Source organism: Artemia franciscana, chromosome 2 (genome assembly GCF_032884065.1).
Source record: "Artemia franciscana chromosome 2, ASM3288406v1, whole genome shotgun sequence".
Lineage (NCBI taxonomy): Eukaryota > Metazoa > Arthropoda > Branchiopoda > Anostraca > Artemiidae > Artemia > Artemia franciscana.
The window spans coordinates 50,824,237-50,851,566 of NC_088864.1; the positions used below are offsets into that span (position 1 = coordinate 50,824,237).

General features: G+C 35.5%; 1 protein-coding gene across 1 annotated transcript in view; it reads right to left on the reverse strand.

Moving 5' to 3' along the window:
* Nucleotides 1-3,797: 3,797 nt before the first annotated feature.
* The window catches only part of LOC136043379 (probable U3 small nucleolar RNA-associated protein 11), a 46,994-nt gene continuing 23,461 nt past the window's right edge, over nt 3,798-27,330 (reverse strand). The window contains exons 3-7 of the mRNA XM_065728297.1: nt 26,738-26,840; nt 10,548-10,755; nt 8,145-8,275; nt 4,951-5,061; nt 3,798-3,942 (exon numbers count right to left, since the gene is read on the reverse strand). Of these exons, the coding sequence (XP_065584369.1) occupies nt 3,853-3,942; nt 4,951-5,061; nt 8,145-8,275; nt 10,548-10,755; nt 26,738-26,840 (643 nt within the window). The 3' untranslated portion in view covers nt 3,798-3,852. The remainder of the gene's footprint in view (nt 3,943-4,950; nt 5,062-8,144; nt 8,276-10,547; nt 10,756-26,737; nt 26,841-27,330) is intronic.

Here is a 27,330-nt window from a genome sequence, read left to right on the forward strand (position 1 = left end):
CATATATTTAAAAATCCGTCCCACATGATACTTTTTGAAAACTCTTCACTCATTAGTAATGATTTGGGAATAAAACAGGTGGTTCGAGAATCAATTGAAATTAATCTCAAAATAAATAAAAATATTTCTTTGAACAGGGACTTGGGGGAATACTCACTAAATTCTTTATACTCAAATTTAATTAAAAATGATCTAACAAAATATTTTACTAAACCAATTTACAATAGTACTGAACCAACAACGAAAAGGCCTTTGAGACAGGCTGCTAAACAAGCAAGATTAGCTTTAAGAAATTGCATCTAATCATTTTATTCTCTTTAGTTTGAATGAGTTTATATTTCTTCATTTCATTCTTTTCGCCAGTCCTGGTTGAACTTCGCTGAAGTAAGGATGCTAGGGCTATATTTAAAAAAAAAATGTTTTAATAAGTGTTTTTATATTCAGTTTTAATTCTCACAATTTGATGTAAGTTCTTTTATATATATATATAGTATCGTATTGTGCTGAAGACGACCCTTGGACATAGGGCCGAAATATCTACATAAATAATTTCCATTGTCTTGAAAAAACTTTCCCTATTGTTTCTACGTTGTATTTGTTTGACATATACATGGAGCGGAGGAGGGGTCCATAGTAACCTTGTCCCCTAGAAATCTGAAATTTTTCAATTGTTCGTATAAGTTCTTTCATTTTAATTTGATGTGCGACAGAAAACACTATTTTTAGCTCAGGAGTATTATATTTTCTTTTACACATCATAACCTGTTCATCTAACTTCATCTTCAAAGAATCTAACGTGCTTTTACTAAATCATCATCGTTTGTTTTTTTTTTCTCCATTTTAAACTGGATTAAAAAAAAAAAAAAAAAAAAAAAAAAAAAAAAAAAAAAAAAAAAAAAAAAAAAAAAAAAAGTGTCAAAGACTAATTGTATTTTCGATGAGAATAACCTTAAATGACGGGTTTTCTCATTTTTCTCTTTTGATACGTTTTTTAAAAGTGCTCAAATTTCTGGGGGAGGGGGTCATCCCCCTGGTCTCTCCATAGAAGCGCTCATACACTATACCTACTTAATTCAGATAAATAATTGATTGGCAATCAATTTTACAATAGAATCTTGCCAAGTAATGCCATCCGTATGATCAAAAACTAGGTATTTGAGAATTAAAGCGGACGATATGGTTTTTTGGCATTGTCTAGGTGCTGGTGCTTCCAACAAAACTGAAGTTTAATATTTTCCAAAACCAAATAGAAAACTCAGTTCAACGGCGGTAATAAAAAAAAGCGTTATGTGACAATTTTGGAAAACAAAGATTTGCGTTACCTAAGATAACTAGAGGTTTCTTTTTTTTGCCATTATGCGTTACAATTTATTTCTGCAGCAGAAATAGATTGGACTGAGGACTCTCTGGACTCTCCAATAGAGGGAATGACCCTCGCGTTATTAGTTTCTTACTGTTTTTACTATACCTGAAATACAAAAAATACTTCTTATGCAAATAACTAATTAAGAACATTAAAAAAGACACAAAAACACGAAATGCACATTTTTGCTTTTTTCACATTTATGTTGTGTAACACACCGCTTTTTGATGTACCACAACCAAATTCTAAGTTATGCATTGGATGAGATGCTGGAGCCCTTGGTGAACTGATCTAAAAATATTTGATACCCAACAAATCGACCTGGCTTTATTTTTGATAATTGGGCTCATGATTTACAAATCGTATTGACCTTATCCTTACAAATTGCTCTTACAACGAGCCAGACCACGAATCCCTTTTGTGCGAAAAATTAATCTAAGACTTCAAAGGAAGAAAATAAAATCTTAATTTGTGGTCTGCAGAATAGTTATGTTAATGGAAGTTCCCAAGATCTGTTTAAATTTGCATATGTCGGACCCTAAGAATTTGTGATTCGGCTAATGTTTACTGGTCTTATACAATTCTATAAGAGACAAACTTTGGTAATCTATATCAACTGGCTCATACTTCAATAGCGAAAGCATTCACACAGGAATTTCTTTTCGAAGGTGGGGGAGGGGGGGGGCTAGTAAAAAATTAATTATCTTATAAATCGAGCAAAAAATGCCTAGAAATAAAAAAATTAGGATTTCGGGAAGATAGGGCGACAGGTCCTAAGCCCCCCCCCTTATATACATCCCTGACTAAACCCTCAACTTATTGCCGGAAAGTTTTAATAAAGATACATATTATTCAGTTCTGATGCTTCACTGGGTCTGTGACATGAAAAAGTCTACAGGTTTATGTTCCTTGTATAAGTATCAGGTACGCGAGTTTTCTGCAGTCCATTGGTTTTAATTTTTTGACTTAAGACGCCAATTTTGCAGATTCAGCTTCTCCATCGTAAGAATCAAAGTTTAAAATTTGGTTTGCATATCACTTATATTGAAAAATGCAGTGAAAACACGTCAGAAACATGGAAAAAAAATTCACAGTTTTCAAGCAAATTTCGATAATACTTTAATAAAAAGAGCAAGTAATATCCGAATTCCGACTCAGTGATTTGACAGATTTGAAAATAATGAATCCAACAACATTACAGCTCTGGACTTGCCACAATCGCAAGGTTCATAGGAAAAATGAACTTTCTGTAACAAAAAATAAGACCTGTTCACAGGATCATCTGAAGTAAAAAGGCCAGGTTATAAACACTTCCCGCACAAACGTATACAACAGATATACACCTTTCCCATCTGAATAGTTCTTGTAATTATTCGGGATAAAACTATTTACGGCAATATCATGACAACTTTTGTATTTTAAATCTCTTTTAAATTTTTATAGGGTATTTTTTAATTAATGATTATTTTTAAGGACCAATTGTTGCCCTATATTTTAGATTCTGAAACAAACGGATATGAAAAGAAGAGCATCAGCAAATCTCCAACTGGAACTTCCCATACCTTTTGGTACTTATCGGTTATATAATAAACACTATAAAATTTCGACACAATAAACTGGTCAAGTAACTTCTTTATACCACACAATTAGCTTTGGCCTGGTTGGAAAATAAATTGTAGCTATATTAAATTTAAGTATTTAGTTGGTATTTTGGTTTGGTTAGGTTAACTATTTAATGTATACTATGCTTTACCCCCACCCCCTAATGTGCAAATATATAGAAGAAGTTTGTTTCTAAACTATTATATTTTCATCATATTTTGTTTGATTTCATTAGCATTAATCGAAATTCGCTTCCCGAGTGTTTATTATATGCTTAATCATGGCAACTTTTTATTTTAAATCTCTTTTAAATTTTTATACAATATTTTTTAATTAATGATAATTTTTAAGGACCAGTTGTTACCCTCCAGTCTTCCACATGACTCTTAATACATAGCCCCTTTCTCTGAATCAGTTTAAGAATTACAGTCGCAACTACCGCTATTCCAATTCTCTCTCTAAGGTCCTCTTTATTCCTTATTCTCAGCACACTGAATGGCGAGGTTCTTAATAAAGGCTGGCACGAAGAGTATGGGTAACTTACATTAGTGAGAACTGACGCTAGCGTCGACCAAAAAATCAACGCCATCTAGCTTTGGCAGTACTTAGCAAATTTGTTGGAATGCAGTCATAAAAATAATTAATTTAATTTTTGTAGGTGATAAAATTAGAGCAGTAATAAGTGTCATATCTCAGTTACAAACAGAAAAATTATTACAAAGCTTCAAAAATGGCAAGTGTCACCACACGCTAGATGGCGTTGATAGTTTCCATCCTTACTTCAAAACAATTAACTTAATCCTGGAACTTTTGAAAGAAATCGAAATGATAGTACAGAGAATCCATTTTTAATCTACACATAAAGTAAAAAAGGAAACACCTCTGAATTATCTCTTCCTTTCTTGTTTGAAGAGATAGACTGGGGCACTATCTTTTGTCCCGGGGGCTATTCTTTTGGCTGGTGGTTCCTTCTTCTTCTGCAAAGATAATAACCAATTTAATTGAGTAGTCATAAAGAAAACAACGACGCTACAAATAATTATAATTAAGACGTAATTAAACTTATATCCCTTCTCTACCTTTAGAATACACATGACACACTAAAATTGTGATTTCCTAACATTCCAAAAGAAGAGATCTTTTTTGGATTTCAACGGATATGAGCCGAAGATTAGATGAATAACTAAAATAGAGTTCCTTGCATTAAACCTGGTAATATTCCAAGATCAACAGCGACATTTTGAGAAATAAGTGAAATGATTTAAAAAGCTGGCCTAACATTTGGACCATTATAGAGTTTAGTCACGGTAATTTCTCCTAACAACATATCACACCCTCGTTCGTTTCTTGTATCAAATCGATAGAGCAGAGAATTTGTGTGTGTGTGTTTTTTTTTCGACACTACATCATTCGATTGATTTCCTGTTGACACAGATGTCGTCTTTCTACGACATTTGAAAATTAAATGTTCGTTTCTCTGTCGTTTTTTTTTCTTTGTCAACAGACAATGTTCTAAGCGAACGAAGCTTATGATACATGATATAAAATATCTTTGATCCTCCACTCTCCCCTTGACAATCCAATTAGGTTTTAGAGGGCAGGGTTATTCGAATCTTTTCAAATATGACTAATAAATTGCAATACAAGTGTATATTACAAAAACGGAGCCAACGAAACCAAGGCCCACTTTGTAATATCGTCTTATAGGAATTAAAATCAAGTAGGTGTGGGGGGGCATCAAGCCATGGCTAATTGTAGAAAAAGCCAAGACATATAGTTCGAGTGAGGGAGAGGCAAATCTGGCATAAGCCCTTATTAGGATTATATAAAAATGATGTCAGTTCATTTGTTGATAGATAAGTCTATCTATTATCCGGTCCATGCGTCATTCCTCTGGCAGAACTAAGGTAGATAGTCAAAGAACTAAGGGATGAAAGATTGGATTGTCTTACAGGAAACTTATTATTCAGGTATTAAAGTCTTACCCCAAGATATCTTTTGAGTTCCATTCGTTCCTGGGCCACTTTTAACTGTTGCTGTCGTTCCAGCCTTTTAGTCAGTTCTTTGTATTTTTTCTCTCGTTTCTCTCCTATTTCCTGTAAGAGAATTAAAGACTGTGTGTTACACTACAGATTAATAATAATTTTGAATTTCTAATTGTCCAATAAAATATAAAGAGTTAGACACTTTCGGGCATAAATTGATAATAATAAAATAATTTTCTATAGTCAATATATTTTTCTTCAATTAAATGATTTAATTTCCGTTAATAAATTTTCTTTAACCAAGTATGGATTTTAAAATAAAAATGTTATTAAGGTTCGATAAATTCGTATAGAAAATACAAATGAAACTATATTAATTATTTTTTTTTTACATTTCTCATAGTCTTGATTAAAATTTCCAATAAAAAAATTCTTCAGTTAAACAATTTAAATGTCCTTCATAAATTTTCTTTAGTTAAGCATAAACTTAAAAGTAAAAAGTATAAAACAATTTCTATAAATAAAAACTAAATTACTATACATTTTCTTATATTTTCATAGTCTTAAGTAAAATATATCGTTAAAAGAAGAAAGAAAAGAATACTTTCTAACCAAGAAACTATTCCGCTTGATAAGAAAAAAAATAGTGTTTTTCAACTATGGTTTAGACAACGCCTTGAGAATCATGTATAAAGTCTGTTTTAAAATCAAAAGTGTATTGTATTGTATCGGATTAACGACGCTTCTTGACTACTAAGGTCCCTGTGCAGGAATCGAAAGTTGTTCTAATAAAAACGTAAATCTGAACAACTTTGGTTTTCAACTCTTTTAACCAAACCTCTATGTAGAGATGACCTTATTTGAAAGACTCTGTTTCTTAGTTTCAATGGTACAAAAACAGGCGAATAAGCAGTATTACTTATATAGATATGAAAAAGAAACTGGAAGTCTGAGAAAAAAAAGAAAAAAAAAAGATTTTATTTTCACCGGCTCTGTGCTCAAAAGTCTCCCTTACTACCCACTCCCTTAGAAGCAAATTAAGACGTACGTAAATAATTTCTGAGACCACACTGACCAATCATGACAAAACCAAAAAAATCGTAAAGAAGAGAGAAACGAGGCTAATAATAGCCAATGAAATAACGAAGAGAACTATGTAAATTTTTCGGTCGAGACCTCAGTCTGACCATCTTCAGTGCAGAATAATAAAAAATACAGATAAAAATACAAAGGATAATATAAAAATCAAAATTTAAAACAAAGACTGAAACTAAAATAGGAAGACTTTTTCCAAGTAACACTGAAAGAGTAACTGAAAGGGAGTTACACTTTTATCTATACGATTTCTCTTTCATCTTTACGTTTCTCTCTTCTTTACGATTTTCGTTGACCCACTCTGTATCCACAACCCCGTATAAAAGTACAACTAGAACTGTATCTGTATCTATCTATATATACGTCTATAACTGCATCTTCAATTGACTTTTTTTTCGATCGAAGCTAAGGAACAAACTTTTAAACAAGAAATAGAATATTCTTTCTTTCGGGTTGTCACAAGAATTTGTGTTAAACTTTGTTGTTCTGAGTAAATTCATCACGAAACTTCATTTTCTTTCACTATTAATTCTTGCCTGAATTTATTTAATAAACATCAAATACTGAAAAAACTCATAATATAATAAAAGTTCAGGTCACCCATTTGCTTTAACCACTATAGTTATTGAAAACAAAAGCCTGATTATACCAATATGTTTAAGTTGCTTGAAAAAAAAAAAAAAAATCATGAAACAATGGTAACAAAATTCCGTCAGCCTTCACCCGGATGTTTTCTAGTGTCACGAACTGCACACGACGTGAGAAGCGATAGTAAACAAAGAAATTTAAAAGACTGTAAGAAAGAACTAGATTTATTTCTAAACCCGTGCTATAAGTACCAGTAGAACGTTCCCGATGACGTGCTTGTATTTACGAGGCACTTCCTAATTTAAGATAGTTCATAACGAGCTGCCATGTTCCGCTAAATGGTTTGTGTTAAAAATTATTTTTTACTGACTTATAACGTACAATGCGTATATCAAACAATTTGTGGTAACGAACTGTAGTAAGGAGCGACCCGGCTCAATAGTAACCGAAACTCTAAAAAACGGAATTTTGATACCAACATCCTAATCCTAATTTAAGATAGTTCATAACGAGCTGCCATGTTCGGCTAAATGGTTTGTGTTAAAACTTATTTTTTACTGACTTATAACGTACAATGCGTATATCAAACAATTTGTGGTAACGAACTGTAGTAAGGAGCGACCCGGCTCAATAGTAAGCGAAACTCTAAAAAACGGAATTTTGATACCAATATCCTAATTTAAGATAGTTCATAACGAGCTGCCATGTTCTGGTAAATGGTTTGTGTTAAATATTATTTTTTACTTATTTATAACGTTCAATACGCCTATCAAACAGTTCGGGGTTTGATAGTGAATATATCCCATGTGTAATTTGTTAAGTTGGACTATGGATGAATTTCAAGCATTATTTTCATGATTGACCAATCCAAGCGGAGATTCATGGCATATTTTTTTTTGAAATTAGAAAGGATGGAAACTTGGCACGGTAGTTTCCGTATCTGTATCGTTAATTTCGAAAAACAAATGAATTCGTAGTATTCACATAGAATAGTTAGAAACAAAGAGACAATAACAATACTAACAAATCAGTCTCAATGAGAACAATACCCAGAGGCTCTGTAATTGTTTACTGTACAGTTTATAAATCGCGTTGACAAAATAATAAATTAATAAATCAGTATTTAGTGTCTGGTCTCTGTGAATAAAGCTACAAATATAAAAAAGTGAAATAAAAAGAAACTATTTTAAGACAGAGACATTTTACTAAACGAATATTTTGCTCTGTATCGAAGAGCCGTCATCAGCAAAGCAAATACATAAATATAAAAATAGACTTACAACAAAATAAGCGACAATTAAAACTAAAACCAAACATAAAACGGTCCTAACATCATTACTTAAAAGGAAGTTCAGCCAGGACTAGTATTTCCATAAACATAAGATACTGATCGGACATTATTCATATTGGCCGAACATTATTACAAATATTCGTTTTAAACGCTTCTGCCAAAACAAGTACGAATTCTACGTTGGATAGAAAAGTTTTGACTAAATAAATTTCACATTAACCTCAATTGAGTCGGCATCAATCAAACTGGACATATTGGACGATTCAAGTTGTTCCGACTTAAGCCGATTGTAGGTTCGGTCCAGCAATTCTGGCTCTGTTCCAAGTCGTTTGGCAACATCAAAATTTTTAGCTGAAAAAAAGAAAAGCAGTAGAATGCAAGCAAGACAATGTAAACGTATCTTATTTTCTATATTGCCATAAATGAAGAGAGAAAAATCAAATAGGTGAAAAAACGAGGATTTTGTCAGCCAGTAGCAAAATATGAAGATGAAAATCAAGCAAATATTTCGACAAGGACCTCCGCCAAGTCGTCCTCAGTGCTAAAAAAAAATATAAGAAAGAGGAAAAAACAACAACAAAATCTAACCTTCTTAAGTGAACTCTACGAGAGGAGAAAATACGAGTAGAGGTATATTGCCATACCTCTCAAAACTAAGGAACTACGAAATGAAGCAACAAAAAGAACAGCAAAAGCATCTGGAAGTCCAATAACTCAGTTGTGTTTTCAGGTACCGGGTTTGAAGCGTGTTTCGAACGGGTTCGACAAAAAGTGTTTTCAAGTTCTCCGTGTTAAACCCAGCAAAACATCAAAGTGCTTTCATCTTACGGGTTCCAAACGTGTTGGATACGGGGTCTGAAAGACATTCGCTGTGTTTAACATGGCACTCAAAAGGATAATCTGCACAACCCGTGTTGAATGTAGGTGGCCTGAAAACAAGGCTCTCATTGAACTGGAACCATTTTGCGAAATTGGGAGAAAAACTTAACAGACGAGAGAACATCGAAAAACAACACTCTCTTTCTTCACATGGTACGTGCAGTGCTGGACTGTTTTTTCTTTCTTAAAGATGGATAATTTCAATAAATTGCAGTTTAGGTAACAATTTATATGAGCAATTTTTGGCAATAAACAATCAAGCTGTTATCGGTATTTATTCCGTTCAGTACCGGATTCAGTGCACTCGAACTTAAATCTTCATTTCACTTTAAGACTCTTTTCAATCCCTTAAATAGTCTACTATGCTCTTTATTTTTTGAATTTGAATCATAGCTCAGACTGTGGGCTTTATACATCTTTTCTATCCTCTCTCTTAATTCTTTCGAATAAAAAATTAATGTTTATGTGAAAAGTTAATAATTAACTAAACTAAAATAATCAAATAAAAATTCCTGTCCAAATCGGTTCATTATCAACCCTCTGCGTGTGTATGTGTGTAGGGGGGTATCCACCCTCTGATCACCCTGAATCTTAAAAAGGGCACTGGAACTTGAGAGAATTTTCCATGGAGTGGAGAAATTTTGATGGGATGTGTTTGGAGAAATGGTGGGCGTGGGAGGAGTGGTTCCTTGCCCTTCTATTACTTTTGACTATTAAAAAGGGCACTATCCCTATCAATTTCGAATCAAGGGAGCTTTTTTTTAAGTTTCTACGACAACAAATGGCCATCTCAAAATTTATATCAGATGTATTTCGGGAAAATACGATGCGTGTGTGCGTGTAGGGGGGGGGGGTATCCACCTTTTGATCACTCTGAATCTTAAAAAGGGCACTGGAACTTGAGAGCATTTTCCATGGAGAGGGAAGTTTCCAAGGAGTGAATTTTTCAGGGGAAATTTTACACTGTGAATTTTCAGAATTCCTATGTGGAATTTCTTTATATGTCTTGCTTTCTCTTTACCGATTCAATTTTAGGCGTGGATAAGTTAAGGGTAATTGTATGGGGTAACTTGTAAGACTTGTTCATTAGTAACATGTAAGAGTCACGCCACTGACCCCCCATCCCAAACTGAACAATTGGGTACACTGGGATTCGAACCCACGTCCTCTCAGACAAAGGATCCTGAATCCAGCGCACCAATCCACTCAGAGCAAGGACTGTAAGTTATGCAATTAACCCATTGTTTATACACATAAACAATGTAAGACCTTTGGTGTTCAAAAAGACCAAGGGCATTCAAGTGAAGCTTTCAGAGAGTACTGAGGGAAGGGTTGAGCTAAATCAAAACATGTTATGTGGATAAAGATTGTCAAAAGAGAAAACTCAGAAATGACTGAGAGCATTAAGTTGGAACTTCAAGAAAATGATGCAGAGATGATCAATTGACCCTCGGTCTGTTGAGGGGAGTGTTGAACTATCCAAAACACATAATATGGGCATGCAGGTTATCAACAGGACGTATCATAAATATCTTATAAACGTCCAACTTAAATTGTTATTGGTAACGTAACCTAATATCTATTTATGTACTGACGGCATGCTGTCATTGTAAACTATAACGTGGAAAAAAAATATCTATAGTCACATCTTTAAATGTAACCAATATTCTTCTTACCATATAAATTACATAAAACAGGTACCTAATCTAAGCGGTTTCTGACACGCTAAACTTTATATACATACCTTCTTGAATGGTATCAACAAAAAACACATGACTGTTCTTTGGTTTTCCTTCAACGTCCAATAGATGGAGACGAGCCTTTAGTCGTTCAATCCTTTTAGCTTCTAAATCTCTTTTATGAGCAATGTACTTGTAATCTTGCGTCTGCATAAGCATTAGCTGATCTGCAGGAACCTCTTCTTCTTTAGGTATCTCCACGTGGACCCCATCCTAAATTAAAAGAGAATGCACGATTAAGTCACAATCTTTATGGAACTCAATACATTTACTCTCTCTCTCTCTCTCTCTCTCTCTCTCTCTCTCTCTCTCTCTCTCTCTCTCTCTCTCTCTCTCTCTCTCTCTCTCTATATATATATATATATATATATATATATATATATATATATATATATATATATATCTATCTATCTATATAAAAATAAGTTGTCTGTCTGTGGATCAGGTGACGTCATGTTTCTGTGTTGACTAACGTCATGAAATTAGTTGTCGTCATTTTTGCTTTGACGGTGACGTCATTCAAGATATTTAAGACATATGTTCACGTAGAAATCTATTAATGTTTAAGTTTACAATGACTGATGAACTTACCATGGCAAAAGCCGATGAAGATGCTCAGAGAGTCTATGCCAAAAAACTTGCTGCTGATAGAGAAAGTCAGAAAAGAAAGCGTGCCGAGGAACTACCAGAGCAACGCGAAAGCAGACTTGCTGCTAAAAGAGAAAGTGAAAAAAGAAGGCGTGCCGAGGAATCAAAAGAACAGCAAGGAAACAGGCTTGAGGCTGATAGAGAAAGAAAGAACAGAAAGCGTGCCGAGGAATCAAAAGAACAGCAAGGAAACAGGCTTGAGGCTGATAGAGAAAGAAAGAACAGAAAGCGTGCCGAGGAACTACCAGAGCAACGCGGAAGCAGACTTGCTGCTAAAAGAGAAAGTGAAAAAAGAAGGCGTGCCGAGGAATTACAAGAACAGCAAGAAATCAGGCTTGCTGCTGATAGAGAAAGTAAGAAAAGAAAGCGTGCCGAGGAATCACAAGAACAGCAAGAAATCAGGCTTGCTGCTGATAGAGAAAGTAAGAAAAGAAAGCGTGCCGAGGAATCAGAGCAACCTGAAAGTTATCGCCTGGCATTCAGGTACAACCCAGTCGATGATTATAGCTTGAGTAGATGTGTTCAAATCGGGACAATGTCTAAAATTTGTCCCTATTGCAAGGCCTTGAAATTCAATGGTGAAACAATGGGAATGCGTTGCGCCTCAGGAAAAGTTAAACTTCCTCTATTGGCTGCACCACCAGAGCCATTGAAGACTTTCCTTACTGAAACTACGTCAGAATCTAAGCGTTTTTTGTCAAAAATCAGAAAATACAACTCATGTTTCCAAATGACGTCGTTTGGAGCCCAAATCGAAAATCCAGATCAATTTATGTCTACTTTCAAAGTAAAAGGGCAAATTTATCATAGAGCAGGGTCCCTTCTACCATTCTCAGGCGAGAATCATAAATTTTTACAATTGTACTTCATCAGTGATAGAAATTCTGAATTGAATGCACGTTGCGAAATTTCTCCCAACGTTGAAAGGACAATCGTTTCCCAATTGCAACATCTTTTCCACGAAAATAATAATTTAGTGCGTCTGTTCAAAACAGCCATCGATTTGATGCCTACTGATACGCATAAAATTGTTATTTCCGCTGACAAAACGCCTCCTGGCCAACATGTGCGTAGATACAATGCTCCAACTATCGACGAAGTGGCAATCGTTATGGTCGGTGATCAGTTTTTACCTCGAGATATTATTCTTCATAAGCGAAACGCTCAGTTGTTAAGAATTGCTGAAACTCATCGATGCTACGATGCCCTACAATATCCTATCATTTTTTGGGATGGAGATAAAAAAAAAAAAATTTTTTTTGGGATGGACTGAAAAATAAAGGAGAAAACCAAAACTAAAAAAAATAAAAATAAAAAAAACTAAAAAGGTAAAAACTACAAAAAAACTAAATAGAAAAAAACTAAAAAAACTAAAAAAAGTAAAAAAAAAGTAAAAACCAAAAAAAAACTAAAAAGAAAAAAAGGGGAAAAACACAAAAATTTATTTCATCATATACCAATTCAAAAACGAATGTATATACAGACCGGGACACCGGGACACGAATGACGGCCGGGACACAGGGAATATGACGACCGGGACACAGGGACACAACTACAACGGGGACGCCGGGGGGCACAGGGGGATATATAAATGACGACGGGGACACAGGGAATGTTCGATTAGCAATCACCATCAACAAAGCTCAAGGGCAATCATTAAACTCATAAGGTATAACTAAAAAAACTAAAAAAAGGTAAAAAACTAAAAACTAAAAAAAAGGACCAATTCAAAAACGAATGTATATACAGACCGGGACACCAGGACACAAATGACGACCGGGACACCGGTACACAAGGAATATAAATGACGACCGGGACACTCAAAGAGAAATTACAGACTGGGACACCGGGACACAAATGACGACCGGGACACAGGGAATATAAATGACGACCGGGATACAGGGACACAACTACAACGGGGACGCCGGGAGGCACAAGGGGATATATAAATGACGACGGCGACACAGGGAATGGTCGATTAGCAATCACCATCAACAAAGTTTAAGGGCAATCATTAGAATCATGAGGTATAGATCTGAATACGGATTGTTTTCCCATGGACAATTATATGTTGCATGTTCAAGAGTCGGTAAACCTGACAATCTATTTATATGCACAGACAATAGGACAGCGAAGAATGTTGTATATTCGCAAGTTTTACGTAGTTAAAAACACACACACACACATATATATATATATATATATATATATATATATATATATATATATATATATATATATATATATATATATATATATATATATAAAAATAAGTTGTCTGTCTGTGGATCAGGTGACGTCATGTTTCTGTGTCAGCTGACGTCATGAAGTTAGTTGTCGTCATTTTTGCTATGACGGTGACGTCATTAAAGATATTTAAGACATATATTAATGTTTAAGTTTAAAATGACTGATGAACTTACAATGGCAAAAGCCGATGAAGATGCTCAAAGAGTCTATGCCAAAAAACTTGCTGCTGATAGAGAAAGTCAGAAAAGAAAGCGTGCCGAGGAATCAAAAGAACAGCAAGGAAACAGGCTTGAGGCTAAAGAACGCAAAACCGCGCAGTTAGATGAAGATCCACCTGGACAGCGAGAGTCAAAACATATCAAAACTGAAAATGATAGCGATGATGATTGGGTTTGGGATTTTGACTCGGATAAGGTCATCAATGCCTACCAGATTTTAGTTAAAAAAACAAAGGTTCGGCGATATGTATTTCATAGTGAAGCTGAAAAATAAAGAAGAAAAAGAAAACTGAAAAAAGAAAAAATGTAAAAAACTAAAAAATACTAAAAAGAAAAAACACTCAAAGAGAAATTACAGACCGGGACACAAATGACGACCGGGACAGAGGGAATATAAATAACGACCGGGACACTCAAAGAGAAATTACAGACTGGGATACCGGGACACAAATGACGGCCGGGACACAGGGAATATAAATGACGACCAGGACACAGGTATTTAAGAATATCGTTCAAAGACAAATTTTTAATTGTAAGAAGACCGTTGAAAGAGAAATTTCTAATTTTAAAATGACTGAAGAACCTACAATGGCAACGGTACCACCATCGAAGTAGATAACCAGTGGGTTGTTCCATATTCCCCATTAGTGCGAAACGTCAACCCCAAGTCAAATTCGTGCATTGTTTGGCATCATTTTAACAACTTGCTCTCCATCAGCTCCTACAGAGTTATGGGAAAAATATAAGTCAAAAATGTCCGAAGATATACTCCATCGAAAACAGTTAGAGACGTCAGATATGACTTTTGATTTTACATCAGAAATTTATAACTACACTTTAGTTATTATAGAAGATTTGTGCGTACGTATGGCAAACAAACCTCTTCAGGATTTGGGAATGCCTTCACCTAACCGTATCGCTGCTGTTTCGACATGTGTAGAATTGGATCGTGAAAAAAGTTACAGTACGAATGATCTATTGTCGTATGTACAAAATAACATTTCCAAGTTAACGTCGGAACAAAAAGACATTTATGATACGATAGACTCAATTTCAGGACGTATACAACTACCTGCTGATTTCTGTAATTTAGTGACGTCCAAAAATGAATTGATTGAAAAAGTATTTCCGAATATTCTAAAAAATTATAAAAAAAATAAATGGCTAAGTGAAAGAGCGATTCTCGCACCCAAAAATATAGACGTCCACGAAATCAACAATATTGTTTTGACCAAGATTCGAGACCAGGCAGTCCTTTACAAGTCAGTCGACACAGTTTTGGAACCAAATGAAGCGGTTAATTATCCATCTGAATTTTTAAATTCCATAGATCTTTCAGGTTTCCACCACACGTGCTACAACTAAAAATAGGCGTACCAATAATACTATTAAGAAATATCAACCCACCAAAGCTTTGCAATGGCACGCGACTTGCCGTAAAAAAACAATGGAAAACCTAATAGAGGCCACAATCTTGACAGGGCCTTTTGAGGGTGAGGCTGTTCTTATTCCTCGCATTCCCATGATTCCAACGGATCTGCCTTTTCAATTTAAAAGATTGCAATTCCCAATTCGATTAGCATTTGCAATCACCATTAACAAAGCTCAAGGTCAATCATTAGAAAAATGTGGTATAGATCTTAATACTGATTGTTTTTCCCATGGACAATTGTGCGTTGCATGTTCGAGGGTCGGTAAACCTGACAATCTATTTATATGCAGCGACAATTGGACAGCGAAAAATGTTGTATATTCGCAAGTTTTACGCAGTTAATTTGTATTGTATCTACCTATCTATCTATCTATATAAAAACGAGTTGTGTGTATGCATGTTTGTTTGTTTGTAAAAAGAGCGTTTGCATATGACGTCATTATTAGTGCATACGGCTTTGTATATGCACAGACAATGGGAAAGCCAAGAATGTTGTATATTCGCAATTTTTACGTAGTTTAACTCCTGCAGACGAAATGAATGCTTGCCTGAAAAATTCTAATTTATGGGCACACGTAAAAATATTAAAATTAACTACAAATATGCGTGTCCGATTGCAAAACGATGACTCTGGTCAAACATTTTCAGATCAATTGCTGGCAATTGGAAACGGAAAGCTCCCAGTAGTGGGAAAGCCAAAAATGTTGTATATTCGCAATTTTTACGTAGTTTAAAACACATATATAAATCTATCTATATTCACAGGTGGGACACAGGGACACAACTACAATGGCGCGTAACTAATATGGCGCGTAACGACTTACGCGGGTTGGGGTGGCGCGAAGCGCCACCCCAACAGCTAGTATATATATATATATATATATATATATATATATATATATATATATATATATATATATATATATATATATATATATATATATATATATATCTATATTCACAGGTGGGACACAGGAACACAACTACAATGGCGCGTAACGACTTACTTACGCGCCCCCACCAACTAGGTGTTGGGGTGGCGCGAAGCATCACCCCAACAGCTAGTCTTCTATATAAATAAAAATGTAGTGTCCGTCTGTTACACTATCTTTATCGTTACACTGTCTGACTTGTCACTAAGTATGACGTCAATACATAAAAAAAAACGAACTAAAAAAACTCCTAAGAATTAAAAACTATCATCTATAAAAAATACTGAAAAAACTGAAAAAAAAGAAAAAAAGGAAAAAAACTAAAAAACTAAAAAGAAAAAAAAGAAAAGAAAAACTAAAAAACTAAAATAGAAAAAACAACTGAAAAATAAAAAAACTTAAAAGAATTAAAAACTATCTTCTATAAAGAAAACTGAAAGAAAGAAAAAATAAAAATAAAAAAGGAACAAAAAGTAGAAAAATAAAAATAAAAATAAATAAAAGAAAAACTAAAAAACTAAAATAGAGAAAACAAATACAAAATAAAATAAATAAAAGAAAAGACAGACAAAAACTAAAGAAAAAGAAAAAAACGAAAAAAAATAAAAAAAGAAAAAGACTAAAAGAGAAAAAAAGGTCAGATTAGGAATGTCCAATTTATGTCATCAATTCGATCCAAAAATCACATAGCGTTGCCGGGACCCAGAACACAAGGGACAATGAGAATCCATATACAGAAGCCTGTCACGTACCATGCTGGGGCTCGCGGGGCCCAGTGGCAAAACCGCCGGGACCCAGCACTGTCTGTGGTTAGAACACAAGGGACAATGAGAATCCAGATATGGAAGCCTCCCGCGTGCCATGCTTGGGCCGGGCGGCGAAGCCGCCGAGACCCAGCACTGTCTGCGGTTAGAACACAAGGGACAATGAGAGTCCATATATAGACGCCTGCCATTCTGGGGCCCAGCGGCGAAGCCACCGGGACCCAGCTTGTATATATATATATATATATATATATATATATATATATATATATATATATATATATATTTATATATATATATATATATTATTATATATAATGTAGAGTCCGTCTGTTACACTATCTTCTATAAAAAAAGGAAAAAAAAAAAACAAACTAAAAATTAAGAAGAAAATTAAAATTAATAACAAAAAAAAACTAAAAAAAAGAAAAAAATAAAAATGAAAAAAAAGAAAAAACTAAAAAAAATCTTAAAAAAGAAGAAAAAGAAAACTAAAACAGAAGAGAAAAACTAAAAAAAAAGAGTAAAAAACTATCACAAAATTATCACGTATGTTAGGGGTGTTGCTCTTCCGCAACACCTAACTATTTTCGCTAAAATTTTTTAAAACTTTTAAAAAAAGCTTCTTATTGCTCTAATAAATCGAACGTAGTGTTTCAGGAGTCGTTATTAAATAATTGGGACATAATTCAAACTTTAGCGTAAAGAGCAAGGTGTTGAGGAAGAGCAACTCCCCTTATATACGTAATAATTTCCGTTCGTTTTGTTTTAATGTTGGTCCTTATTTTCAGTGGAATAAACTTGCTTTTTTATTTGATTTCTGATCGTTTTTTAAATATTACCAGAAAACCTGGCTACACCTTCAGGAAAAAATTCCTTCTCCCCACAGATTTATCCCCTAGACACAATAACCTTTAACATCTCTACGTGTAAAATTGAGTCGGCAAAGAGAAAACAAGACATTAGACGAATTCCGTCTAGGAATTCTGGCAAATTCCCCCACTGTAAAATTCCCTCTTAAAAAATAACTCCCTGGAAACTTCCCTTCCTATGGGAAATTAACTCCGTTGAAAATCCGAAAAGCAGAAAATTTGCCCCTCTCGCTCACCCAAAAAATGTATGCATACTTCTCAATAACAAATACTATACATATATAATGGGTACATTTTATAACTTAGACCTTTCCCCAGATACTATGGGGGGGTATGATATCTCTAAAGGTATAGTTATTCGGCCTTTCAATTATGGTGAACAAATTGACTATCTCAAAAATTTGACTGGACGATTTTGAGAAAAAAGAGGAGTGGGATGGGGCCTAGTTGCCCTCCAATTTTTTGTCACTAAATAAGGCCGTAGAACTTTTAATTTCCATTCGAATGAGCCCTTTCCCGATATTTTAGAACCACTGGGTCTATTCGAAATACCACATTTTTGCAGACAGGACCTTGAAACCTCTATAGTAGGGTTTTCTGATTCTCTGAATCTGATGACGTGAATTTAATCAAGATTCCTTGACTTTTAAGGTACCCCTTTTTCGAAAATGAGACAGATTTTCCTAGGCTTGTAATCTTTAATGGGTAAGACTAAACTTTACGAAAGTTATTACGAAAGTTATATATTTAAAATCAGCATAAAAATCCGACTCTCTTGATGTATTTATTGGTATCAAAATTTAGAACATCCATTTTTTAAAGTTTTGGTCACTATTGAGTCATATACTCCGTATATGAAATGGGTTGTCCCCTCCTCAACGCCTCCATTTTTACTCTAAAGTTTTTAATTGTTTTAAAAAGTAGAATTATGGCAAAGAGTCAAACTTTAGCGTAAAGAGCGAGGGATTACGGAGGGGACAACCCATTTCATATACGGAGTAATTTCTGTTCGTTTTAAGTTTTAATATCGCTCCTTACTTTCAGTTAAAAAAACTGTTTTTTTTTTTTTTTTATATATTTAATTTCTGAACGTTTTTGAATTAATACATGTTTGATTTTGGCTCTCCGCACATAAATAACTTAACTTAGGAATTAATTTATCTAACAAACTTTTATATTCTTATATTTTTACTAGATGTTGGGGTGGCGCTTCGCGCCACCCCAACACCTAGTTGGTGGGGCGCTTTGCGAACAACAGCCCCCCCCCGCACGCGTAAGTCGTTACGCGCCGTTGTAGTTGCGTCCCTGTGTCCCACCTGTGAGTATATATGTATATATATATATATATATATATATATATATATATATATATATATATATATATATATATATATATATGTTTTTAACTACGTAAAACATGCGAATATACAACATTCTTCGCTGTCCCATTGTCTGTGCATAGAAATAGATTGTCAGGTTTACTGACTCTTGAACATGCAACCTATAATTGTCCATGGGAAAAACAATCCGTATTCAGATCTATATCTCATTATTCTAATGATGTGTCCCTGTGTCCCGGTCGTCATTTATATTCCCTGTGTCCCGGACGTCATTTGTGTCCGGGTGTCCCAGTCTGTAATTTCTCTTTGAGGTTCCCGGTCGTCATTTATATTCCCTGTGTCCCGGTATGTAATTTCATCAGTTGACAAACATGACGTCAGTCGACAAACATGACGTCAGTCGACACACAAACATGACGTCACTCGACACACACAGACAACTTATTTTTATATATATAGATGTCAGAGAGGAGCATCTGAAGTTGTGTAGCCAAGCTTTCGTTTCATCAAACCATGTTTCTGCTTTCGAGTGAAAAGCTCCGTTCTAGCAGGCAAGCAGGCAGGCACCGCTTTCAAATTGAAGATGAACTAAAATCTATAAGTGCTAAATATATGCGGCAGTTACCCTGCCTTACAGCCAATATATCTTCTTTGAGTGATAGATAGAAAAATTTACAGAAGCAAAAATGTGGCATTTTCCCACGGGTCCGAAAGTGCAGCCATCTATTGTTTCTACCCATTTCTGTTTGTGATTTCAGCTGAGTTTATCATTTGGTTTTTCGGACTTGGGATTGCGGTAAAAAAATGGTATCAGATGTGCCTAAAAAACTTTAAAAGTTCTCTCATTGCTAAAGAAACTGGAGTTTATCCTTTGCTCCTTTCTAAGTGGTGACGTTAGAAAGTTGGCCTACGGCAAAAAAAAAATCAAATTTTGAACTAAGACAGATAGAATTTTTTTCGACGGCAATCGATAGCTCTTGATGAGCTGATCAAAGTATATGACATCCATTTTTTGGTACAAAAATTCCTTCATGAGGTATACCAGTTTGAAAGTTTCAAGGGCTTGACAACTTCAGTAGTAAGCTACATACTGAAACGAAATCTAGGCCGATACAAATTGTGAGACATATAGAGGACTTGTAAGCAACAGTCGGCTGTTAGGTAATAATCACCTTCGGCCATGAGGGGTTAGCAACTTTTGCTAGTTGATGTGTCTATTATTTGTTTCCAGTGCATTTGATGGTAAAACCAATTTGGTTCCAGTGGTAAGACATGTAGGAGACTTGTAAGTAATAATCTGCTGTTAGGCTAAAGTCAACTTCAGCGATGAGGGGTTTGCAACTACGCTAGTTGGTGTACCCATTTATTTGTTTCCGGTGAACTTGATGCCTATCACGTGAGAGGGACTTTTCTGCTAGTTGGTGTACCTATTATTTGTCTCTGGTGTATTTGATGGTTAAACCAATTTGGTTCCAGTGGTAAGACATGTAGGGGACTTGTAAGTAATAATCAGCTGTTGGGCTACAATCATCTTCAGCGGTGAGGGGTTTGCAACTTTTGCTAGTTGGTGTACCCATTTATATGTTTCGGTGACTTGATGTCTATGACGGGAGAGGGACTTGTAAGTAAAAAACTGCTCACTTTGGGCTAGAAATTTGTGCAAATTGGTGCATATTGTATTCGATCTATTTAAATCTGACAGAATTAAGTGTTTACGCAACGGGTACAAGCGATAACGTAAAACAATGAGGTAGTTTCGTAATAATTAGTGTCACCTATGGTATTTTAATCCTGAAAAGTTACGGATAGCTTTGTAATACCAAATAGATTATATAAGATATTGTTCCAAGTTTTCATCCGTCACGATGTCTACGGTTGAATAGGATAAAGTTCAACTGGCTGCAAAGACAATTTAGTCCCTTGTTTCGATTCTATTTTGTTGTTGTTTTTTCAACGCTTAGGAATAGCCTTTGATCATGTGATTACTGATCGATAGCGAAGAAACAAAGCGAAAGTGTTGCTCTCGCAACACTTTAGTCGGCGAAGCCGGACAAAGGTTGCCGCAACACTTCACGTTGCCCCGGCAACGTAGGTCTAGTTTATCTTATAAATAACATATTACTAAGTCTCAAGCCTCATCTCTCACAATTTTTCAGAGCTCTGCTCAATAATAATCTATTTATTTTTCTTAATAATCATAATATCATCTTGGAAAACACAACAATTAGGAAACAGAATAATTCAAATAACTTTGCACTGAAAAATTTTCGCATGGAAAATTTTTTAATCTTTTTGCTACTCACAATTTACTTTTAAAGTAGCAACCTCCAAATGAGTCAGCTTTGTATGCTATTCTTTCCTCGGACAAACGGAGGGTTCTTCAGGGAACTCATAGAACGTTTAAGGCCAATGACTTGTAATAAACAGTTTCGTTTTTTATGACATCTTTGACAGTTTGTAATGGATATTACGCCGCATTTTATTGGCGTCGAAGATTGTGATGGCGTTGTTCTTCTAGTATTAATATTCCTTTCTTTTTCATTTTTGACACGCTTTAATTCTCGTTTTCACATGTATTCTAACCGAACTTGTCTTTGGTCTTCATTTTCAATTTCGGCACGTTTTCATTCTTTCTGTCGCTTATTTTCGAACCCTTTTTATTTCTTCTTTAGTTTGGATTTTGATTACCTAAGACAAATTGTCAATGCCCTTTGCTTTAGCAGCCCGTATTGGTCTCGTCTCATTTGATGGTCAAGGTTGTTGATTTTCTTTCATTGGGAATTTAATTTGTTTTGGCCGTTCTCTTGGACGCACTTAATAGTTCAGGTGGTTCTATAGATTCATGATTTGTAACAATTACGAATTTTCGTTTTTTGGCTCTTCCTACAGGTACTAAAGAGCAGGTTGCGTTTAAAACTGTAAGCTTACTGGTGCTTATTCTGTCGTATCTCTCTTTTTACGCTAAAAGTGGACTTAACCTAATAGAAAATAAAACTTAAAATGGAAATTAAAATTTTCAAGTATTTTCTATTTTCAGTTAAAAAATTATAATTTTTGATGAAATGACACCATAAATATTTTTCCTGTTTACATAATCAACTTAGAGATTTAGGAACTGAGAACCAAGTTAAATGTATATTATTATTGAAAAAAAGACACTTTTAAGTTCAATTCAAAATTATGTTGACATATGACGTCATATCTTTTAGCCGTATATTTCTTTGTTCTTCAATTTTGTTTTGACTTGTTGCAATTGTTGCTGACGGAAGTCTTATGACTGTATGTTCTTCATTTTCGTTAATCATTACTTAGGAATTTTTAAAAATAACCTTTACCTTAGCTGCTCAGATTGCTCTTGTCACGTTTGATATTCTAGCTTGTTAAATTGTCCTCTATGCATTATAAAAACTACTTAAAACGTAGATTTTGTCTGCCAGTAGCAAAAAATGAAGACGAAAATCAAGCAAATATTTCAACAAGGAACTCCGCCAAGCCGTCCTCAGTGCTCAAAAAAAGAGAAAAAAAAACAACAACAAAATCTAAACTTTCGAAGTGAACTACGCAAGAGGAGAAAAGTTAGTCAAATCTCTTTTAGCTATGTTCCTTTTGTAATGTCGCATGCGTCATAGATATTCAAACGATACTTTCACTCCTGGGGGGGGAATGATGTAATTTATTCTCTCGGTAGGAACTCATAAATATGAGTCAATCATGATTTTTCTTGTCAATCATCTTTCTTTTGTAATTTTGTCTGCATCATAGACACTGATAAAGATACAACCACTATTGAGGCAAATATGAGATATCATGAAAAGAGAAATCACCAATGCTACAGCACAAACACAAAAAAAAAAAAAAAAAAAAAAAAAAAAAAAAAAAAAAAAAAAAAAAAAAAAAAGAGACAGAAGGAGAAAAGGAAGACTGTTTTCCTAAATTAGTGATTAATATGGACCAGCACTTGAATGAGGCCTTAACCCTACTCATCCATACAATCACATAGGTCAAACAGCATAGCCACACACAATCAACCATAAAGAATAATCCATGGACAGGCAGTCATGTCGTCAATAAGTATAAGTCGTCATTTACCGAACAATAGAAAAAATAATATAGACAAATAATTCAGAGGCAACACCCAACATAAGGGCTCATCAGGAGAATACACTGGCCTATATAGGGTTTCGCCACTCTTTCCAAAATTAAGGATCTTAACGAATTTTATCAAACTTCTGACCTATATAGGTCTTTTATTTAGGGCAGAAAATACCAGGATACTAATTATCGCGAAAAAAATATGGAGCCATTTTAGAGCAAAAATAAATACATAAAATGAATACAAAATTATACTTTACTTAATTTAGTAAAAGTATTTCCTTCATAAGCAATGACAAGCAGTAATATAGCACTCATAGATTCTAAGATACTTAAATTCTCCACTCTCTTATACAAGATATCTTATATATACATATACTAGCTGTTGTTGTGGCCCTTCGCACCACACCAACACCTAGTTGGTTGAGGCACTTCGTGCCCCCCAAGCCCCCCACGCGCGTAAGTCGTTACGCACCATATTAGTTACGCACCATTGTAGTTGTGTCCCACCTGTGAATATATATATGTTTTTAACTACGTAAAACTTGCAAATATACAACATTCTTCGCTGTCTCATTGTCTGTGCATATAAATAGATTGTCGGGTTTACCGACTCTTGAACATGCAACATATAATTGTCCATTGGAAAACAATCCGTATTCAGATCTATACCGCATTTTTCTAATGATTGCCCTTGAGCTTTGTTGATGGTGATTGCTAGTCGAATATTCCCTGTGTCCCCGTCGTCATTTATATATCCCCCCTGTGCCCTTCCGGCGTCTCCGTTGTAATTGTGTCCCTGTGTCCCGGTTCATCTATATTCCCTGTTTCCCGGTCGTCATTTGTGTCCCGGTGTCTTGGTCTGTAATTTCTCTTTGAGTGTCCCGGTCGTCATTTATATTCCCTGTGTCCCGGTCGTCATTTGTGTCCCGGTCTGTAATTTTCTTTGAGTGTCCCGGTCGTCATTTATATTCCTTGTGTCCCGGTGTCCCGGTCTGTAACGTCATAAAGTCTTCAATGGCTCTGGTGGTGCAGCCAGTTGAGGAAGTTTAACTTTTCCTGAGGCGCAACATATTCCCATTGTTTCACCATTAAATTTCAAGGCCTTGCAATAGGGACAAAGTTTAGACATAGTCCCGATTTGAACACATCTACTCAAGCTATAATCATCGACTGGGCTGTACCTGAATGCCAGGCGATAATTTTGACGTTGCTCTTGTGATTCCTCGGCACGCTTTCTTTTGGCATTATATCATTGAGCCGCAAGCCTGTTTTCACGTTGTTCTTGTGATTCCTCGGCAAGCCTTCTTTTGGCATTATCTCTTTGAGCCGCAAGCCTGTTTTCACGTTGTTCTTGTGATTCCTCGGGATGATTTTTTCGGTAACTTCTCTTTGAGTCTCAAGACTGTTTTCACGTTGTTCTTGTGATTCCTCGTCACGCTTTCTTTTGGTGTTATCTCTTTGAGCCGTGAGCCTGTTTTCACGTTGTTATTGTGATTCCTCGGCACGATTTTGTTGGTAATTTTTCTTTGAGACGCAAGCCTGTTTTCACGTTGCTCTTGTGATTCCTCGGCATGCTTTCTTTTCTTACTTTCTCGTTTAGCCGCAAGCCTTTGGGCATTAACTCTTTGAGCCGCTTTCTTCAGCCATTGTAGGATTTATACCAAAATTTCTCTTTGAATTAACTCTTTGAGCAGTTTCCTCGGCAGTTTCTTCTGCCATCATAGGATTTATACTGAACTTTCTCTTTGAATCGCCCCCTTATATACTTAAAATGACGTCATATGCGTACACCCGGTTGATGGGGGCGCTTCGCGCCCCCCGAGCCCCCCCCCCGCGCGCGTAAGTCGTTACGCGCCATTGTAATTGTGTCTCTGTGTCCCACCTGTGAATATAGATAGATATTTATATGTTTTTAATTACATAAAACTTGCAAATGGTGATTGCTAATCGAACATTCCCCGTGTCCCCGCCGTCATTTATATATCCCCCCTGTGCCCCTCGGCGTCCCCGTTGTAGTTGTGTCCCTGTGTCCCGGTCGTAATTTATATTTCCTGTGTCCCAGTCGTCATTTGTGTCCCGGTGTCCCAGTCTGTAATTTCTCTTTGAGTGTCCCGGTCGTCATTTATATTCCCTGTGTCCCAGTGTCCCGCTCGTTATTTGTGTCCCGGTCTGTAATTTCTCTTTGAGTGTCCCAGTCGTCATGTATATTCCCTGTGTCCATTTATATCCCCTGTGTCCCGGTCGAAGCCTTATATACTTGTATCTTACGAATATACAACATTCTTCGCTGTCCCATTGTCTGTGCATATAAATAGATTGTCAGGTTTACCGCCCCTTGAACATGCAACATATAATTGCCCATGGAAAAAAAAATCCGTATTCAGATCTATACCTTATTATTCTAATGATTGACCTTTAACATTCCCTGTGTCCCGGTCGTCATTTATATATCCCCCCTGTGCCCCCCGGGCGTCCCCGCTTTAGTTGTGTCCCTGTGTCCCGGTCGTTATTTATATTCCCTGTGTCCCGGTCGTTATTTATATTCCCTGTGTCTCGTTGTCCCGATCTGTAATTTCGTCAGTCGACAAACATGACGTCAGTCGACAAACAACTTTATGACGGAATAATGCTCAATCCTCATAATGACGTCAGTCGACAAACATGACGTCAGTCGAAACACAAACATGACGTCAGTCGACAGACACACAAACAAACAACTTATTTATATATATATACTAGCTGTTGAGGTGGCGCTTCGCGCCACCCCAACACCTAATGGTGGGGGCGCTTCGCGCCCCCCAAGCCTCCCCCCAGCGCGTAAGTCGTTACGCGCCATTGTAGTTGTGTCCCTGTGTCCCACCTGTGAATATATATATATATATATATATATATATATATATATATATATATATATATATGTTTTTAACTACGTAAAACTTTCGAATATACAACATTCTTCGATGTCCCATTGTCTGTGCATATAAATAGATTGTCAGGTTAACCGACTCTTGAACATGCAACATAAAACTGTCCATGGGAAAAACAATCCGTATTCAGATCTATACCTGATTATTCTAATGATTGCCCTTGAGCTTTGTTGATGGTGATTGCTAATCCAACATTCCCTGTGTCCCCGTCGCCATTTATATATCCCCCTGTGCCCCGGCATCCCCCTTGTAGTTGTGTCCCTGTGTCCCGGTCGTCATTTATATTCCCAGTATCCCGGTCGTCATTTGTGTCCAGTCTGTAATTTCTCTTTGAGCGTCCCAGTCGTCATTTATATTCCCTGTATCCCGGTCGTCATTTGTGTCCCGGTCTGTTATTTATCTTTGAGTGTCCCGGTCGTCATTTATGTCTCCCGGTCGTTATTTGTGTCCCAGTCTGTAATTTCTCTTTAAGTGTATATATATATATATATATATATATATATATATATATATATATATATATATATACAGAGAGAGAGAGAGAGAGCATTTTATTTTTTAAAATTTACATGAGCAGAAATTATGTCGAATTGTAGTTTACACCTTTAGATGTCCAATGTACAAAATTTTTCCTTCATCGGATTTTGTTTCTGTTCCTGAGCGCAAGTTATTTTCTGAACAGTCCTTATGTTAAAAAAAAAGAAAACTGTTCCTTACCTGCACACGAGAATTTACCATATGAAATCGAAATTCATCTGGATTTCTGTCTAAGGCTTTCCTTGTTAAGACTTTCAATGCACGCCTCTTCTGCTGGAAATCTCTGAAATAACACAGCAAATAAAAAATTTAAATGGGTTAATTCTCAGTCACAGTGAAATTTAACTTACGTCAAGAATTAACCTGCACCGAGAACTAGCTAACACCAAAACCTTTCATAAAATTTATATGACTGGCTAGTTGACACTAGTTACGATAGACAATTTTCCCTCACACATTCCTATACATTTTTTTTCAATACAGACAAGGATTGGTGATGAAGCTCACTGATTGGCTGGCCTTTATTTAGCTAAATTATCTTAACAATAGCTTAACTTCGCTTAACAATAGGAGGGAGTCCAAATGTCCCTTTTTGTTATCATTAGAAGAAATCGAAAAAGTATCTACCTTAAACTTTGAAAATATGCCCCCCTCTCATTCGTGTGAATTTTCGGCACCACTGTAAAAGAGCGGGTTTGAAAATTAATGTTGAAGATGTGATTTTGGTTACCAAAAGATTGATCGAGTGGATTATCTTCACTTGTATGGGTACA